Source organism: Pinus tabuliformis, chromosome 8 (assembly GCF_031772625.1).
Source record: "Pinus tabuliformis cultivar Carrire ecotype Pingquan chromosome 8, CPIR1, whole genome shotgun sequence".
Classification (NCBI taxonomy): Eukaryota; Viridiplantae; Streptophyta; class Pinopsida; order Pinales; family Pinaceae; genus Pinus; species Pinus tabuliformis.
The window spans coordinates 648,122,721-648,143,377 of NC_142294.1; the positions used below are offsets into that span (position 1 = coordinate 648,122,721).

The window sequence follows — 20,657 nt, forward strand, 5'->3', positions numbered from 1 at the left end:
AAAGATCCGCTTTAACCTCAGCCGTCAGATCTAACCGATCAACGGTCTAGATCGTATCGGCGTATCGGCAAGTCGGCATATCGGCGGGTTGGAGCATCGGAGGCAGGCAGCGGCAGCGATATGAAATATCGCCGATGAGCGATCGCCGATATCGCATCGGCGAAGTCGCAGCGGAGGACTTACAAAGTGGTTTTGTTATTGTGCGATGAGCGATCGCCGATATCGCATCGGCGTATCGCTATCGGCATTTTCAATATGGTAGGCTTTAACATGAGTTATGTTGCGATGCGATGGAGCGGACCCGACAGCATTATAAATGATTTTTGATAAATTTTCAAGTCCGCACTCAGGGCATTTTAATGTATTTCAGGCATATATATATGATCGGAGATATCGGCACATAGTGCGAGCGGCATATCGCAATCGGGGAAACCATGGGTACACAACCATTTTTATATAAGCGCCATGCGATGAAGCTCGGACCCGATCAGTTTCCAAAACCAAACTACATAATGATTGAAATCCACCCAAAGGCAATTTTTGTGTTTTGCAGCGTTTATGTATGTTTTCAAATATACGGAGAAACAGAGAATTGGCGCGGAGGTAGTTAAAGTGAGCATGGAACAGTACAGCATAGCAGGCAGAAGCTTTCAATTTATAGCATGGCTGAGAAGGAAGCAGGTTGCGTTCAAGCTCCTGCACATTGAATTTCCAGCGACCACAGTTAATGCTCTTTTCAGCCGAGGATGAGAAGGACAGCCTCGAGCAGTTCCCAGTATGGGACTCCATTTTTGTTCATTAAAACTATTCAGATTTTGTATGTAAGTTAGATACGTGTGCATTGTAGTTTTTAGGCGTGATAGTGTGAGACACATGAGTAGCGCAGCAGCACAAGTGAATGTTTTACGCAGCAGCGTAGACTATAATGTAGTGTGTGTGTTTTCTTTTGGTGAATCCCTCTGAGCAGAAGAGGAAGAATATTGTATCAGGCTTTTCATTTTTAATGAATACAGATCCCTGTTTATGTATGTTATACTCTGTTTTCAGAAACAATCTTTTAAACTTCCGCTGTGTTAAAGATCCTGTGTGTGAAGAACAGAGCATTGTTCTCTGTTCTGTGATGTTATATTGTGTTTTTTGGATTTTGACAGAAAAAACCCCAACAGGGTGCACAATTCGGATGTCAGAACTGCTACTTGCATTACGAGGTTTATGAATTTTCTAATGCTTCAGTTGTATGGCCGCCAGCAGCGGAAAGTCCTCTCGCATCCTCCGGTAATTTTCTTCTCGAGGAATACACGGGTGTTGTGGCTGTGGGGCTTCGTTTATTTCTATTTAACTAAAACATAGCTTACTAGTTACTTCCAGCTTTTTGTGTAAATTTGCAGAAGGAAAGACACCTAGCGTCTTGGGTATAAGTCTGGGAGTAGTATTAGCCGCTGCGTTTGTATTAATTGCAGTCATATGCCTTTGGAAGTGGAATATTTGCTCCCTTCTGAAACCTCCCGAAGAGATTTATCGAACCGGAGGTACTGGACTTGCAGCTAACCTACTCATTTTTAAGGACATAAGATGCTTATGATTACGTTGTGAGCAAGATAAATAGACACCTTGTAATTGTTTTCGCAGGTGGGGAAGATAATTCTATCTTAGGGCCAAGCATAACGAATCGAGAGCTGATTTTCAAGTACGAAATTCTGAGAGAGGCTACCTCCAATTTCAAACTAGAGAACAAACTTGGAGATGGAGGTTTTGGATCCGTCTATAAGGTGAGAGCTTAATATCTCACAATTAAATAAATGAGATATTTGGAAATAGCAACACCTACTAAAATTCAAGGGAAAAAAAAGAAGATTTTGAAGTTCGTCTATCTGCAGGCAGTTCTCCCTGATGGCAGAATGGTTGCAGTTAAACGGCTCTATATGGGTACAAGGCAAGCAAATGCTGAATTTCTGAATGAAGCGAATCTCATCAGTCGTGTTCAACACACAAATCTAGTGAAATTGCTTGGTTGCTGCTCAGAAAGGATACTAGTTTACGAATACCTCCCGAACATTGGTCTTGACAAGTTTCTATTCGGTTTCTACTCCTCAATCCCTTGATGGTTCTTGGTTTCGTTTGATTTTATATGTAGCTTGCGGGTAATAAATTTACTGTCTGTGATCCATTGCAGATGCAACGAAACGTCATCTACTTGACTGCACTGGAAAGAGAGGTGTGAAATCATTGTTGGAACTGCACGTGGTCTGGCCTATCTTCATGAGGAATCACATATTCAGATCATCCACAGAGATATTAAAACCAGCAATATTCTGTTAGCTGATAAACACAAACCCAAAATAGCAGACTTTGGGTTAGCCAGATTCTTTGCAGAAGATCAGAGCCACGTCAGCACACGGGTTGCAGGGACTTTGTAAGATTTTTAGAGTTCCCAAGTAATTTTTTCAATAAGTTACAGACGTACAAGAATCAATTAGAACTCATATATCTGAATATGGATAATATTGTTTGGAAGTGGCTATGTTATGGAGATTTGATTGGGTATGAAACTGTGCAGAGGTTACATGGCCCCTGAGTACGCCTTACGGGGACAGTTGACAGAGAATGCAGATGTATTCAGTTTTGGAGTGCTTCTACTTGAGATTATCAGCGGAAGAAAGAATCAGAGTTCGGATGAAGACATGGAGTTTCTCATCGAAGGAGTATGGTTTATGTGGATGTCATGTTTCGAATCTAATTTTTCTCATTTCTTTATAGTTATTACATCCATTGCTAACAAAAATTTTTATTTGACGAAGCAGACATGGAGACTATATACTACAGATGGAGGTTTAGAAATTATGGATCCCACATTGGAGGGCAGTTATTCCTCGGAGGAAGGGATTAGAGTGATTAGAATCGGTTTTTTGTGCACGCAAGCAGTAGCTGCGTTGCGGGCTTCATTGTTACGGGTGGTGGCGATGCTGACAAGTGAGACCGAACATCCTCCTTCGCCCACAAAGCCTGCTTTCATAGATCTGGATATCGCGGGCGGACCTCACAAAGCTAAACGTGGTAAAGTAATTGATCCGGACCAAACATCGAGCAGTACGGCAACTATTTCTACAACACCTTCTGAAATTCACTCTGTAGCAGCCGATCCTTCATCAGGCACTCTGGAGCCGAGGTGAAAATCACGCAATGCCTCTTTTCATTATCGCTACCATGTCAGACAACATTATCTTCACAGTAATGGTTGAATCGTTTTTAAATCTGGGAATTCATTTTTATATTTGTGTACAGCTACCAAGTTTGAATTGTAATCACGCAATGCCTCTTGGCATTATCGTATACCTTGTCAGACAGAATTATCTTCTCAGTAATGGTAGAATGGTATTTAAATCTGGGAATTGTTTACGTTTGTGTACCGCTACCAAGTTAGAATTCGGATTCGAGTTCATGTGATATGATAAAATTTTAGATGAAAATCAAATCTGAAAAATTTGACTGTGTACATCTTAAACATCTAAATATCTAAAATTTGTTTTCTCTAATAGAGGTGAAAATCAGGCCATGCATCTTAAATATCTATAATTTATTTTTTGCAATAGAGGCGAAAATCACGCAATGCCTCTTAGCATTATCGTATACCCTGTCAGATCTTCTCAGTAATAGTAGACAGGTTTTCAAATCTGGTAATTGTTTACATTTGTGTACAGTTACCAAGTTAGAATTCGGTTTCGAATTTCTGAGATGCGATAAAATTTTAGATGAAAATCATTTCTAAAAGAATTGACAGTGTACATCTAAATATCTATATTTTCTCATTTTTTTTTTTCATTTTTTTCCATTCATCTGAAATTTAGATAAATTCTAATATTTTGATTAACATATCATTTTGGAAAACCATACCTTGTATTTTGATTAACCTATCATTTTGGAAAACCATTCTTTGTCTTTCCTTTTCAAAATCTTCATTTTAAAAATTTAAATCTAAGGTTTCTTCTAAGTTTCAAAATGTATTTAAAATGTTTTTTCGTAACTAATACGTATTAAAATTTCAATTTTCGAAAACTTATTTAATAAAAATTCCTGCATGATATAAACATATTCGAAAATCAATTATCGTTATATGCTGTGCTCACCTTCACGTTTCAGCTTAAATTCTTTGCTTTCTTGTTTTCTCAGGGTAAGACTGAAACTGAAAAAAATAATATTTCTAGGCCCATAAGGCAAGATTGAAACTTAAACTGAAAAATACCAATATTTCCCGACACATGATTTGTTGCCGTTTCCTACACGCAAACTGGCCGCCATCTATTTTGTGTTTAGAGGGCCACTGCATGCATTCTATGCAGCCAAATTCACAAATCCTCCTCATGGATCAATTATGAATCATGGATTTTCGACAGGCTGATCGAGACTAGCTATTTATACTGTGCCGATCGAATTTGTATCGAATTATCCTATATTTGAATCGTATAGTTGATTTTTTTATTCTTTTCAGGAAGCAAATTTGGTAACTACGGCGCACTTCTCGACAGAATTTATTGAGATTTAGACTTTCAATATTGAATATAATGAGGTTTTTGAATAAAAATTGGTCATTAAGGAAGATACTTAGATTTCATCTGTGATTATATTTAAATATTTCATATTTTGAAGTTTTTGGTTGTAATTTCTCCAAATTTATTTTTTATTGGAATTTAGTCAATATTCTTTTATTAGATGGTTATTTTTGTTATTTAAAATAAACCATTATTTTTGTTATCTAAAATTTGTTGTTTATTAAATGGTGTTAAATGGTGCACGGGTAGAAGCATCAGGCGCTTGGTTGGCACGGGTTCTTGGGTGGCTCGGGTGAGCACCCGCCCGTCGTGTGAAGATAAACACGAAGGTGGAAGAAAGGGGACTCTGGTGAGGTCGCCCGCCCACTGTGCAAAGGTAAACGAAGGGTGACTCGGGTGAGGTCGCTTGCCCGTCATGCGAAGGTTCGGTTGTGAAGTTTGGTTGGCGGCTCGTGTGAGGGCGCGCCCGCCAGACTTGGGCAAAGGATCTTAGTTATCACACGGAGGTGTGACGAAGTTGTAAATTTGGCTAAGTATGACACTTTGTGTTTCCAAGTATACTTGTAAAGCTTTGTAATATTGAAAGATTGTATAATATATTATTCGGGCAGACTCATTGTTTAGGGAGTTGCCCCTCCCTTTATACTGTGCAATTGTGTTCTCTTGTATAATTGCTGATGATAATAAATGTGTATGGGTGTTCATTGGTATAAATGAAATATAATAATTACTTCATTGAGAAACACGAACTAAGTAGGACATATGGTTAGGCGTAGTCCATGAACATAAGTATTGGTGAAAAGAAAGTGTTCGGTGGTGCCGCACCTCTCCAAGAGCGGTTGAAAGACTACCGCCAGCCTGGGGGCGTGAAAGTTGGTATCGGAGCAAGGTTGCTCATGACGAAGTGGCTGGGGAGCTGGTGAACAGGTTCAGGTATTGAAGCATTGAAGCTGATATACATTGACAGGTGGTCTTGAAGCTCATGGTTGAAGCTTGGAAGTTGGTGACAGTGAAGTAGGTACTTGCAGGTGAAGGACGTTGTTTCACATACAAGTGGAACAAGGACTGGTTCAGGTTGCAGGAAACTTGGTGAAGCTATTGGATGGTTGAAACTAGATCGCAAAGAAGGAAATTGTTAGCAATGGCAGTTGAATCTCAGGTTGGGTCTAGTCATGGTGCGAAGGATGCTACTATGGAATTCATTGAAAAAGTGTTGGAAAGGATAGAGGACTTAGAGGCTTACTGGACTAAGAAGATGGACTTGGTCGAGAAGGATCAAGAGGCCAATTCGAAGATGAGGGAAGAGCTCGAGGAACTCTGGACTCAACACGAGTACACTGATCTTATGTGTACACAACTTGAAGTGAAGGTCAAGGAGATTGAAGAGGCAAGAGATCGAGGCTTGGCAGAGATCGTGAACTTGCAAAAATATCTTGATGAAGCCAGAGATGAGATCGCAATGTTGAAGAAGACCGTGAGGCATAACTCAGGTGGAGGAGTGCCTCATGTGAAAGTCAAGGAACCAGAATCTTATGATGGTACAAGGAGTGCAAAAACTCTTGGCAACTTTCTATGGGACATGGAGCAATACTTGGAATGATTGGGTCTATCTGATGATGAGATGAAGGTGAAGGTAGCTGCTCAGTTCTTGACGGAGGATGCTAATATGTGGTGGCAAAGAAGGATGGATCAGATTGCCAATGGCAGTGCTGGTGACATAACTTTGTGGGATGAAATGAAGAAGGCTTTGCAGACCCATTTCAGTCCTCAGGATGAAACATGGAAAGCAAAGATGAAGATTAATCTCATAAAGCAGACAGGGAACCTACAGACATATCAGTGGGAGTTTGCAAGTGTGGTTCTGGAACTTCCTGATATGGCAGAGAGGGACAAGGTGTTCAACTTCATTATTGGATTGAAGCCTTAGGCACGCAATGAAGTGAAGAGGCAGAAGATTAAAACACTTGAGGAAGCTTTTGCTGCTATGGATAGGTTGGTGGAGCATTATGATGAGACTTCTGATGATAGAGAAAAGAAGTCCAATAAGCTGAAAGAGAAGAAGAAGGATGATGCTTTGAAATCGGATGATAAGTCGAAGACGAAGAAATCCTTGAAGTGTTGGATATGTGCTGAACCACATATGATGAAGAATTGTCCTTCTAGACCGAAAGTGGCTACTATTGCACAGTCTGATGTGAAGAATGAAGAAGCTTCTGTGGGGATGATGTAGATACTTGGAGCTGTTGCTGCTACGGAGGTGGTCTCTCGGAGGGATCCTGAGAGGAACAGTTTGGAGTATGTTCAGATGAAGATTGGGATTGCTGATATACTCACTATGGTGGATAGTGGGGCTACTCACAACTTCATGGGTGAAGATATGACGAGAATGATTGGGCTGAAGTTTGTATTGGTGAAGGCGCAAATGAAGACAGTGAATTCTCCTCCTGATTGTGTTCTTGGTGTAGCTGAAAGGGTGGACAAAACACTAGGTGAGTGGACCGGGAAAGTTGACTTCACTATAGTGCGGATTGATGACTATGAAGCTGTGCTGGGGATGGAATTTTTGAAACAATTTGATGCTATGATTGTTCCACATTTGAAGAGGCTGTACATTTACGATGGAAGGGAAGATGTACCCATTGGTGTTCCAACCATTGGAGTGACAAAACTTGATTGTAAGTTGGCAGTGATGCAAATGGAGGATGAGAAGCGAATGGAAGATATGAGTAAGCGGTTGTCTATGGTTGAGACAAAGCTTACCGAGCAGTCATTGGTCATTAGGACACTATCTGATAGTATCTTGGATTTATCAAGAAGGCTAGAAGTGGTTGAGGATGATGATGATGAGGAGGAGGCATATGCGAGGCCGAATGTCTGGGAGGAGGATCAAGTCACTTATCTACAAAGGATGGAGATAGAGAATCCTGACAGATGGATTGAGCTTGTTAGTGAGGGTGAGCCTTCAGGATCTACTCCCTCCACATCTTCTTAGAGAGAAAAGAAGATGGGGCTCATTGTTAGCTCCTCATGGCAGTGAGTCCTTGAAACAGGTTGAGCAGGTATGACATATGGTGCAGGGTTGGTTCAACATCAAGCATCATGACATGTTGCAGATGGGATGGAGTTTCCATGGACCTGAGCATGGGTGAGATTCTTGGTGAGTCCGGGATGTGGAAAAATCCGAGATAGACTGATGAAGGCATAAGGATGTTCACTCTCATGGCTTGAGCATGACAGTTGGATTAGCTACCCAACTAGTTCAAACATGGGGTCCGGAAGTGCATGGAGAGATGTTGGTATCAAGCATACAAGGAGGACAATTCACAGGATGAGGACGACACATGATGGAGATGGAAGTTCTACATATGTTGCAGGGATGTTTGCAGTATGTGGAGGAGTTGACATCATGGACCGAGGATGAGGCAGTGGTTGATGTTGATCTTGGTGGATGGCTACCAGGATGGTATGTTGTCGAGGATGACAACAATTTCAAGGGGAGGAGGATGTAAGGACCTGTGGTTCCTAGGCACGTCCACCCGATGTGCGACAAAGTTCGGTGTTGAATGAACGGAGGTGAAAAGTGCGAAGTGCGAGTCCTCGACGAAGTGCATGGAGTATATGTTATAATACACATGGAAGGAGGACGAGCAAAGGTTTATAGGAGTGGGGAGCGAAGGCTCAACCCACGGGCCAACCTCATATATTGTAGTGGATGGTGCATGGAAGTGTTGGCTGACCAACATAAAGGCAAGCAAACAAATGATATGTGAGGGCATTGCCAAGTCGACTTGGGTAGCTCGACTTGCCCAACGCACCGTATAAATAACATGCGATGGAGTTTCATTTGGACATCGCTCAAGCTCAAGCGTTCAAGTCTTCTATGAAGAAGTGCGAAGAGAAAAAGAGCCACAACAAAAGGTGAAGGCGCAAATCTTATGCACCCAACCTTGGGCAGCTCCTTAAGGTAGAACGAGTTCTTGGAAGGAAGGTGAAGGAGTGGTGCACGGGTAGAAGCGCTGAGCGCTTGGTTGGCACCAGTTCTTGGGTGGCTCAGGTGAGCGCTCGCCCGTCGTGCAAAGATAAACGCGAAGGTGGAAGAAAGGGGACTCGAATGAGGTCACTCGCCCACCGTGCGGAGGTAAACGAAGGGTGACTCGGGTGAGCTCACTCGCCCACTGTGCCGAGGTAAACGAAGGGTGACTCGGGTGAGGTCGCCTGCCCATCGTGCGAAGGTTTGGTTGGCAGCTCATGTGAGGGCGCGCCCGCCCAACTTGGGCAAAGGATCTTGGTTATCACACGGAGGTGTGACAAAGTTGTAAATTTGGGTAAGTATGAAATTTGGTGTTTCCAAGTATACTTGTAAAGCTTTGTAATATTGAAAGATTGTATAATATATTATTCGGGCAGATTGATTGTTCATGGAGTTGCCCCTCCCTTTATACTGTGCAATTGTGTTCTCTTGTATAATTGCTGATGATAATGAATGTGTATGGGTGTTCATTATTATAAAAGAAACATAATAATCACTTAGTTGAGAAACACAAACTAAGTAGGACATATGGTTAGGCGTAGTCCATGAACATAAGTATTGGTGAAAAGAAAGTGTTCGGTGGTGCCGCACCTCACCAAGAGCGGTTGAAAGACTACTGCCAACCTGGGGGCATGACACACGGGGGGTCCAGTTTCGGAACCACCAAACTTTTTTATAACCCATAAAAACACAGGCATAATCATTAAAAATTTAAATAAATTCTAATATTTTAATTAAGATATCATTTTAGAAAACCATACTTTGTATTTTCATTAACATATCATTTTGAAAAACCATTCTTTGTCTTTCCTTTTCAAAATCTTCATTTTTAAAGTTTAAATCTAAGGTTTCTTCTTAGTTCAAAACGCATCTAAAATGTTTTTTCATAACTAATCTAAGGTTTATTAAATGGTGTTATTTTTATTTAATATTTGTGGTTTATTATGGTATTTTTTGTTATTTAAAATTTTCTTTTTAATGTATAAATAGATTTGATACCATAAAAAACTGTTAGGAAAATTAAAAGAGTAGAGAAATTGTTTGCACAACACAAATCACTCACACTGTTTATTCATCACATAAAGTAGTTACATATATAAGAATTAGATCACTGACATTTAGATGATAATATCCGAACAAGGTGGATCTATGACTCATAAACAACTCACACACATAGGGAAACAACTACTTCTAGAATCGCACCTACAGACTTACAATGACAACTCACAAAAACACATGGAAGCATCACTTTCAATACTATTCCTTAATGTTTACCTGGAAAACATTGAAAACACATATTACAACAACAAGAATAATCTATGGAAAACATTGAAAACACATATTACAACAACAAGAATAATCTTTTTCTGACTAGTCTTCATCAACAGACATCCACTCTCAAATCTCACCACCACATCTTCGAGCTCTCACTTGATCTATTTAAAACATACCCACCTTTGACCATTATTGATGAGCTTTGCAATATCAACAATATTGACACCTTCGCTTGTCGGGGCTTCTACGATTAGAGTCGTTAAGTAATGAACCATCCTATGGACTAGCTACTATCTGTCAGATATTTTGATTTCGGCTATCGGTCGGTTGTTAGGATTGATGTCTCAATATTGAATGTGTTCAAAAATTGATCAAACAACTTGACCTTACTAACACACAAGAATTGATGTTTTGGACACCAGGACGTCTAGTTTAAAAACCACCAACCCTTTTTATAACCTATAAAAACACGCAACAATTGATGTTTTGGACACCAGGGCTTCCAGTTTTGGAACCACCAACCTGTTTTATAACCAATAAAAACAAAAACACCAACCACTAAAATGTACAAAGACAAAATCAATGACTGCTCATAATTAATCTGTGTAGATCAGATCAAATATAAGAATAATAAATTTTCATATTGGTATTTTTCATTAGTTCTGCAGTGTTTGGATCTTGATCTTTGGATAAACAATACCACAATATTTTATTAGTTCATATCTACAATGAGAAGTGACAACATTCCACCTGCATGCCACAACTGTACATCTTGGACCATCTGATAATCTCTATAAACACCCTTTAAAACATGTAGACATTTGTGTCAATTGTAGATCCACACTAAATCAAATGAAATCTATGCCGATCCAACTTCTTCACAAGCAGATATCCTATTCTTTTACAAAGTTCCTTCCACAATGGAACTTCACACAACAAAAAAAACATTGGATCCTTGCAATTATCCTTTGCATGCAACTATCTACAGTCCACACACATATCAAATATTCACACAAACAATAGATCAAACATTCTATTAAACTAATCTATGTACAAAGGAGTATCATGGCTAAAATTGCATGATCTCAACCCCTCTTGTGAGAGAGTTAGGGCTAAACCAGGTCTCATACCATGTTAAAAGAATTGAGAGAGCATGTATTCTCACTTAGTTCCTTCTATCTGATTTCCTCATCACCATACTACTACGACAGATCCATTTGTGTCTCTGATTACATCTATCTTGCCTCATTAAATGACTGCAACTGATCTTTTGACCTATTTGGCTCTAGTTCTTAAACCTAGTGCTTCATATCCAACAAAACCTAAATCAAAAACCTACTGTGAAAATATCTAGCCTAAAAACCTAATAATTCCAAACATAGTTTGCTTGATTCTAGAGAGAGCCCTCTCTGATTTGGTAGGGCTAGCTTCCAAGTCAAAATTTTCATTTGTGGTTACCTCTTTGATTACTTTTATCAACCTTGGGAAACTAAGGAGCATTAACATTTTGGCACCGTTTCTGGGGAGCGAAAGGTCATATTTTCCATGGGTGTGAAAAATAAGGATTAGATGTGATTGTTGATGGTGGATAGTGATAAAAAACAGGAAGGTTGAAATCATTCACCTGGCGACTCAAAATCAATTTCAAATTTAATTCAAAGACTCCAATGGAAGATGAACCTTACCAACAGAAACATGAATAGACAATATGGAAAAATCACGTATTCAAGTTGGAATTTCATCCAAGACATAATATGCTTCATTGTTAATTATTTCTTCTCTTTTCCTGAGAATGCCAAGAAGGTTTTCCAATGTATACTATATTTGAGAAAATATTAGAGGCCTACATTTGATTCCTTTCCTTTGAATATTTTGAATACAAATTCTCCTTATGCTTTTGTTCTTGGTCAAGACCCTTCTTTTGAAACTTATGTTGATCATATTCAACTTGATGAGCATCAAGAGATGAAGACTAATTTTACAGCTTATGTACATACTCCTACACCTTTTAAATTCCAGATAGATATAAAACTCTCATCTTACCTCCTATACTCCATTATTTCTGTAGAAATTTCACCTGTAGAACAAACCAATATATGCAATGTCCTAAAGCATAATATTTGTTCTACATCTACAAAACATTCAATGGAAGCATCATTGAATTCATGAGCAACATCAAGTAGAAACATGCATAACTAATCAAGAGAAATAATCACACATAACACAAGATATATCCAGGGGAAAGCACCAGCATAAAACCCCAACCATGTATTATCAATCAAGTGGAAATCCTCTTCACAATACAAAAAGAATAAGCTCAATAGCTATCCTGCTCTCTCTGTAATCAGAAGATCCTGATGATCTTCAATCAAAAGATGAAAATCATGGACTACCTAGGCCTCAATATATAGGCCACAAGTCCTCCAATCTCTTATAATAGATCCTTCTCCATGCAAGGAATACTTACTAGAAATATCTAAGCATCTGATAGTACACTATCCAAAATCTGATCTCAACTGGGTCTCTGACAGAACTGACATGCAACAGTTATCCATGAGTGAATTCTCAGTTATCTAAAATAATAGTTGTCACATGCATGTAAGCATTAACAAACTATATTTTATTATTTTAACAACTTGCTAAAATAATCTAACTGGACTTGACTAGTTAGAACTAAGTCAATTGATTCTCTCATTATAGAACTCATACTTATTCCCTCAATCAGTGGAGGAAATTAAGAATAAATTCCTCAATCAGTGGGAGATCTCATGTGCATGCTCGCAAAGACTTCAAATTCGAATTTCCTTAACTAATTAACTCAATTGAATTAATTAATTAATATTTCCAATTGCTGTTAAGACCAAAATTAATTTTACTTCCTATAGATAGACTAGAGACTGCTATAAATAGGAAGGGACCCAAAAATGCTATTTTTAGAACTTTCTATTTTTAGCAGTTTCACCTCTCACCCAATGTGGTCAATGACCTCATTGGCCAAACTGCTATTTTTAGACATGCTATTTTTAGCAGGTCTATTTTTAGCACATTCTAAATTTAACATTTCTTGTTGCACACTTTTCAACACTCCCTCTCAACAAGAAAGGATTTCTCTGGAAACCGATCCTGTAACTCTGGAATGTTCTGCATGCAACACATCTATCTGGTCCACTTGCTCCAACAACACTTGGAACAAAAACACTCCCAACTGACCACTCTATTGGGCTAGGAACATACTCTGATGCTGAAGCTCTACCTACTGCTGACAAGTGCTCCCTCTCTGACATTTGCGCTACTGCAACATCTCCATGCATCTCACACCATTGCACACCTCTCTGTGCCACCTAGCACTATGCAAAACACTTGTGCCTCTCACATTGCTGCAGCCTGCTAGCTATGTGCTGTCCTAGGATTCCCTACACTATCGCTCTCTTTGCTGCTCCATCTGCATCTGTCTCTACCCAATCAGTTAGTTCCTTCTACTCCACATTGGGGGTCCTGTAGCAAGGTCTCATCCAAGAGGTTGGGTACCTCAAGGATCCTACCCCCCCTCCTTGGGACGATCACTCTCTATCGCCCCACCTCCTACCTGGAGGTATGGATGCATGTGATCCCTCTGCCCACTTGGCTCGAAGTTTCCCCCTACTAAATGTCTCGACATGAGTAGATGTCTCTACTCAATCTCCTCTCAGCTTTCCTTGTTGTGGCTGCTCCACAACCTCTTGAAGTTGCTGCACCAATCGTGGCTCCTCCACAATCACCTGAAACTTCTTCTGGCTTTGCATGTTGAGAGGTAATATACCCTCCCTCTTAACCACCAAGTCTCCATCAGTTTCCTTACTGCTCAAGGCTTTGCATGCATGCATCTTGAACCTCAAGAGCATACAGGTTCTTGACTCGTGAACCAATCTGCTTCACCTGTCTAGTGATGATGTGTCTAAGGAAAACCTTTCCCCTACTGAAGGCTACATCATAGCCTCTGTCTTCCAGCATCGCGATCAACACCAAGTTTCTCTTGAATCCCGGTACATACTTGACATCGGTCAAGGTAAGGCGAGATCCATGCTCCCTCTAAAAGATAACTGTGCCTACACCTGAGACATTATACTTCTCATCATTAACCATCGCTATGAGTATCTAGAGATCTTTCTCCTCCAAAGTATTGAAGAAACTCTTGTCGCCGGTTATGTGAAAAGAAGCTCCACTGTCAAGAAACCAACCACTTCCCACCATGGATGAAACCATGCATGTGAAGAGTGTGAAATCCAACTCAAACTGTGAAGCAAGTGCCTCACCTTTAAATCCTTCCCCGGATCCCTTCTTGGATTTCCTTCGTGGACAATTTGCAGCATAATGGCCCACCTCATGACAACAAAATCATCGCACTTTCGATTTGTCAACCTTCTTCCCATCATTGGAAGAACTGGATTCAGAAAGAGAAACCTTCTCCTTCCCCTTCTTCACCTTACTCACTAAGGCACAGTTCTCCTCATCATGCATGGATGAAGAACTGTCTCTAGTGCTCCCTCTGATCTCCTCCTGCGTCAAATCCGACCATAGTCATTCCCAATCTTGTAGTTTCTCCCTTCCATTAACTGAGTCCTGGAAGTTATGCTAGCTCTTACGAAGGCTGAGGAGTACTAGACTCACCATGTCCTCATTCGATGTCACAACCCCTACACTTGCAAGATCATCCCTAAATGTGATGAGCTTGGTCAGATACATAGAGATCGTCTCATCCCTTTCACACTTGATCTTTCGAAGTTTGTCCTTTAGTGCTAGCTTCCTCTGATCAGTGCTATTTTGATATAAATCTTTCAATGTTTTCCACATTGCATGTGGAGTCTCCTTCCCATGGAGGCTCGAGACAATGTGATCTCACACTCCCTCCAAGAGAATTCTCCTTGCTCTAGCCACACACTTCCTCCATTCCACCTGCTCAGTCTTGTCAGTAGGCTTAGGGATTTCTTGGTCAGTGAAATCCTTAAGGCCATTATCTTCCAAAACTACCTCCATGCGATCCTTCCAAGCTATATAGTTTGAGCTGCCATCAAGGGCATACTCAAGCCTCAAACCATAGAATGCCATCGATGAAATAGATGTGATAAGAACTTGAGATCTATATCCCGAATAATAAACTTCGAATTTCTCCTGCTAGTATATTGTTCTTGCTTGATCACCTGTGCTCCGATACCATGTAGAATTTTGTAGAAATTTTCTACAAATCAGCTCGCTCTGATACCATGTAGAAATTTCACCTATAGAATAAACCGATATATGCAATGTCCTAAAGCATAATACTTGTTCTACGTCTACAGAACATTAAGCAGAAGCATAATCGAATTCATGAGCAACATCAAGTAGAAACATGCATAACTGATGAAGAGAAATAATCACACATAACATAAGATATATCCAGGGGAAAGCACCAGCATAAAACCCCAACCATGTATTATCAATCAAGTGGAAATCGTCTTCACAATACAAAAAGAATCAGCTCAATAGCTATCCTCCTCTCTCTGTAATTAGAAGATCTTGATGATCTTCAATCAGAAGATGAAAATCATGGACTACCTAGGCCTCAATATATAGGCCACAAGTCCTCCAATCTCTTATAATAGATCCTTCTCCATGCAAGGAATACTTACTATAAATATCCAGGCATCTGATAGTACATTGTCCCACATCTGATCTCAACTGGGTCTCTGACAGAACTGACATGCAACAGTTATCCATGAGTGAATTCTCAGTTATCTAAAATAATAGTTGTCACATGCATGCAAGCATTAACAAACTATATTTTATTATTTTAACAACTTGTTAAAATAATCTAACTGGACTTGACTAGTTAGAACTAAGTCAACTGATTCTCTCATTATAAAACTCATACTTATTCCCTCAATCAGTGGGACAACTCATGTGCATGCTCACAAAGACTTCAAATTCGAATTTCCTTAACTAATTAACTCAACTGAATTAATTAATTAATATTTCCAACTGCTATTAAGACCAAAATTAATTTTACTTCCTATAGATAGACTAGGGACTGCTATAAATAGGAAGGGACCCAAAAATGCTATTTTTAGAACTTTCTATTTTTAGTAGTTTCACCTCTCACCCAATGTGGCCAATGACCTCACTGGCCAAACTGCTATTTTTACACATGCTATTTTTAGCAGGTCTATTTTTAGCACATTTTAAATTTAACATTTCTTGTTGCACATTTTTCAACAATTTCCTTGAAAATTATTACAAATATCTTCCCAAGTTTGATGGAGAATATGGTAAGATCATTGCTGAAAAACACATTCAGAGTTTTGAACATTTTCTCGACCTTTTTGAGGTTGAAGAAGATGATGTCAGTATTAGGATTTTTGCTCTATCTTTGCAAGGCAAAGCCAATAAATGGTTCAAAAACTTGCTAGTTGCAAGCATTTTCGATTTCCATCAATTTGTGAAAGTCTTCCTTTATAAATGGGTGATGAAGAGGAATCCTTTTCTGATTTTAGAAGAATATAATCATTTGAAAAGACATCCAGGAGAAACAATGTAACACTTTTTTGCCAATTTCAATCAAGTATACTACTCAATGCCTACTGATAAAACTGTCTCCTGGTTTAGCTCTCTTACACTACCTGGGTGCCTTTGATCCAGAAATGGTGTTTCAATTGAGAAAAAGGAACACTACAATACTCGAAGAAATGCAGGACAATGAAATAGGTATGGAAGCTAATTTGTTGGTCAAAAGGTCAAAGTTGAAGGTAGAAGAGAGGGAGAACATAAAGAAGGAGCACCTGAAATATTCAAAAGTGAAACTTGACTTTTTGATAAGAATAATGGAAGAAATGATGCAAAAGATCATCCTGAGAGATGAACTTGTTGTTCAAAAATATCATGTCCCACTTATTGCAGAAGAAGAAAACACTACTGTTCGTAATCATTTTGTTGCTAATCCTTGTTCCCATAGATCAGAAAATGATGGTTTTATGTATTCACTCCAAACCAGATACGAATATGAAATGAAAAATTAGCTTGTGGAGAAGCAATCAACTGATTAAATGTGTATGCTTGATGACATTACTTATATGGATGATTTACCCCAGTATGATCAATATGATGATGATTATGTTGTCAAAATCGAGGCTAACTCTTCAAAGAAATCAGTGGCATGTTTTTGGGAGGAGGAATCTCAGTTACAGTAACTCAGATATAGAAATCAACCTATGCATAACAATCATGATAGAAATGAAGAAAATATAGAAAACTTTAATGCAAGTGAAAGGTCTTTGCCCTTATGTTTCGATTCATTTCAATTTCAGAGAGAAAAATTTCCCAAGGTTAGAAATCAGCAGTCTTTCAGTTTTGATATTGAGCATGAAGAAGATAATGAACTTCTTGATTGAGACTCCTTACCCTTGTGTTTCTCCTAATTTGAAAAAATAAGAGAAAACTATAAGCAAGCAGATAAGTGAATTTTCAACAGTATAAATGGGAAACCTTCTCATGAATCAGTTGAAGATGTCACTTGTGATATGGAATCTTCTCTCTCCCGAATCATAGCCACTGAGTTACATTGAGTTTCAAACCACATATAAAAGATTAGAACTTGAAACATATTATGAATTGATGCAGGATAATTCTATACCATTAGGTTTTGATTCATTTCAATTTTTAAAGAAAATGTTTGAAAATATCTCTGAAGGAAAGAATGACAAGCCTATAGAAAACCATGTAGTCTCATTGGAACCAATGTATAACAAGTTGCAGCGGTCTTCTCAAGTTCTCCATGATCCAATAGCTGATGTTTTGGATGATATATGTAGTTAAAGTCCTTCTCCATTAGCTATCTATGAGCCTAAAAGTAGAGATGATAAAAGCTTAATGAGGCAACCAACTTCATTGTCTTGTTCACTAGGAGTCTCATTACAAAGCTCATCCAAAAATTTGCAGTCACATCAGGACAATTACAAGTTGGAATTGCATGAGAGTAAGGATGAAAATGAAACTCTATATTCATGGTATAAAGACCACCTAGAGAAGAATTACAATTTGTTGGATGAGATAAACCTCAGTGCACATTTGTCTGAAGATCATTTTGCACCATTTTTGGAGTCAACAAGGGGATCCAAATTTTTCAATCCTACCAAATTTGGATTTGTTTGCAAGTTTTTATTAGATCTATCATCATGCACAATTTATATTTTGCTCATAAACAAGGATATGAAAAGAACTCAATCAGTGGATATAATGCTTGCATGGTTGAATTGGTTGTTCCATTTTACTTGATCAGGTGATTTATAGATCAATTAGAGGTAAAGTGTGATGAATAAGCTTAACATTTTGAGCATATTTTTTAGTGTCAGTTTCTAGTAGAGTTTGAAGTGGAAGGTGTATAGTTCAACTTTCAGTTCAATTTGAGTCAATTTGAGGATTGCAACTATTTGTGACTCCATTACCCAATGAACAAGGCGATCTATTCTATGATTTTCTTGACACCTCCTTGGGAGCTTCCATCCCCATTGGAGCTAATGTTAGGTTCCTATGTTCCATAGTAATCAAGAGTTGTTAATCTTCCAAAGTTAGTCAAAATCAAAAGTCAAATTTTGCTATATGCTAGAAAAAATTTCCATGTCAACTGGCAAAGGGTCTTGAGTCAATGCCTAAATGTATAATGTATATGTTACTCTCATCAAAAGCCTAAGGTCATGGCCATCATCAAAAGTATCATCACAAAATCTCATGGGTATTTTGAGTCATCAAGTCATTATTTCCCTCATAAAGTTTCATAATTCAAAAATTCATGGGATAGAGCGTATTTATGTCATCATTATGATTTTCCAAGTCTTCCATGGGGTCATGTTAATCCTGTCAGTATCATCATTGGTCATATTTTCACATAGTCCTATCCTTTCCCCTTCACAACTCATTTCCCATGAGTAGCACTTCCTCGTACCTTTGTTTGCTTTCCATGTCAATTCAAAGGGTAAGTCTACATCTCATGCACCATGGAAATATCAGAGACCAAAAAGAAGTCAAAATAAGGAGGTGATTAGCATGATTTTTAGGGTTTTGAGGTCATGTGCTGCACATAGGGATAGTTTTACTTCAAAATACGTTTTTCAAGAAATGGACGTGAATTTTACAAAGGGAAAGACATTTTTGTTAGTAACATACCAAAGAACAAAAGCCTCCTTCATTTTATGAAAAAGTGTTATGGTTTGGGAGATATGAATTGATATTTGAGGCGTATTTTTCAAAAATATTTAATAGTCTATTATAGTCATTCTTTTGTGGCACAGATTCCAAGAATATTGGAACAAGTTTCAAAACACTGAGAGAGTTTTGTCTCCACAAAAACCGTATCTACAAAATAATCTCCCATTTTTGTAACAGGTATTATGGTTAAAGAGATATAATTTCATCTTTGACCCCTAGTTTTACAAAAATGCAGAAATTTGAATGTACAGAAATTTTGCTTGGAGCCGTTTTAGGAGCTCCCTCAAGTTGATTTTGATGCAAAAAGATATATGCAGGTGATTTACGATGTTCAAGAAGCCAAAACCATCTTGCAGGGAAGGAAAAACAGCCAAAAAGCCTCCTTTTTTGCCCTTTCTACCCTCTTGGTGCACTTCTGGGACACCCTGGAGGAATTTGCATTTTTGAAGTAGTTTTCATTAGTTTTGGTCAGAATTAACTATGCATTCATCAATTACGCATACAGGTCTATCAAATCAAGTGTTCAAGAGAAGGAAAAACATAAAGGAAGGCCTCGAAAATCAACTTACAAAATACTGCTATGCTTCTGGCAAAGTTGATGTGCCTGTGTGGATCAAAAGTGTTTACCCCATGTAAATATTCCAATGGTAACTTTGGTGAATGTAAATGGAAAAAGTAGTGATGGTAAATGTAATTTTGGTCTGATAAGGTCAAACATCTTGTATTCAATGATTTGAGAGATAAGCTCAAGTAGTTTAGGAAAAAGGGGAAAGTTGTTCTAACTCTCCTAAGATTTGGCAAAGATGGGATATATGCATGTATTTGACTGTTTAGAGTGGAATTCGACCTCCTTAGGAGGAATTCAACCTCATTTCCTATATTAGGCTGAAATATAATGTAACTAGTTGTTGCATACTAGAGGTAGATACATTTTGGAACTGGTGTACTTGATTTTTGGCAGAATTAATATACAGTTGCAGCTAATTTTCTCGAAATCATGTGTTGTGGTCAGTGACATTGTTTTCTTCAGTTATTATTATGCATTTTATTGTTATATCTTTATAGTAGCTATCCATATTTCTTCTCATGTTAATCTCTTAAGTTTTAAATAGAATTCATTGACATAAATGCTCTATTTTGTTTGAGATTATCATTTAAGTGTTTTTATCTTCCAAAAAAGTGAATTCATGCATGTATGTTAACTTATTTCCTTCTATCTGATTTCCTCATCACCATACGACTATGAAAGATCCATTTGTCTCTCTGATTACATCTATATTGCCTCATTAAATGACTGCAACTGATCTTTTGACCAGTTTGGCTCTAGTTCTTAAACCTAATGCATCATATCCAACAAAACCTAAATCAAAAACATACTCTGCAAATATCTAGCCTAAAACCCTAATAATTCCAACCATATTTTGGTTGTTTTAGAGAGATCCCAACCATTATTTCATTGATTTTAGAGAGATCCCTCTCTGATTTGGTAGGGCTAGCTTCCAAGTCAAAAGTTTGGTATGTGGTTACCTCTTTGGTTTCTCTTCTCAACCTTGGGAAACTAAGGAGTGTTAACAGAACCATTGACAACAACA

The 20,657-nt window shown here is 38.4% G+C and overlaps 1 protein-coding gene across 1 annotated transcript; it reads left to right on the forward strand.

The window, feature by feature from the left end:
- Positions 1-1,799: 1,799 nt before the first annotated feature.
- Positions 1,800-3,170, forward strand: LOC149237202 (cysteine-rich receptor-like protein kinase 42). The gene is made up of 5 exons (XM_089369200.1): positions 1,800-2,079; positions 2,174-2,215; positions 2,347-2,413; positions 2,558-2,702; positions 2,802-3,170. The coding sequence occupies exons 1-5, from the start codon at positions 1,800-1,802 to the stop codon at positions 3,168-3,170; spliced, it is 903 nt and encodes a 300-aa protein (XP_089225326.1).
- Positions 3,171-20,657: the final 17,487 nt, after the last annotated feature.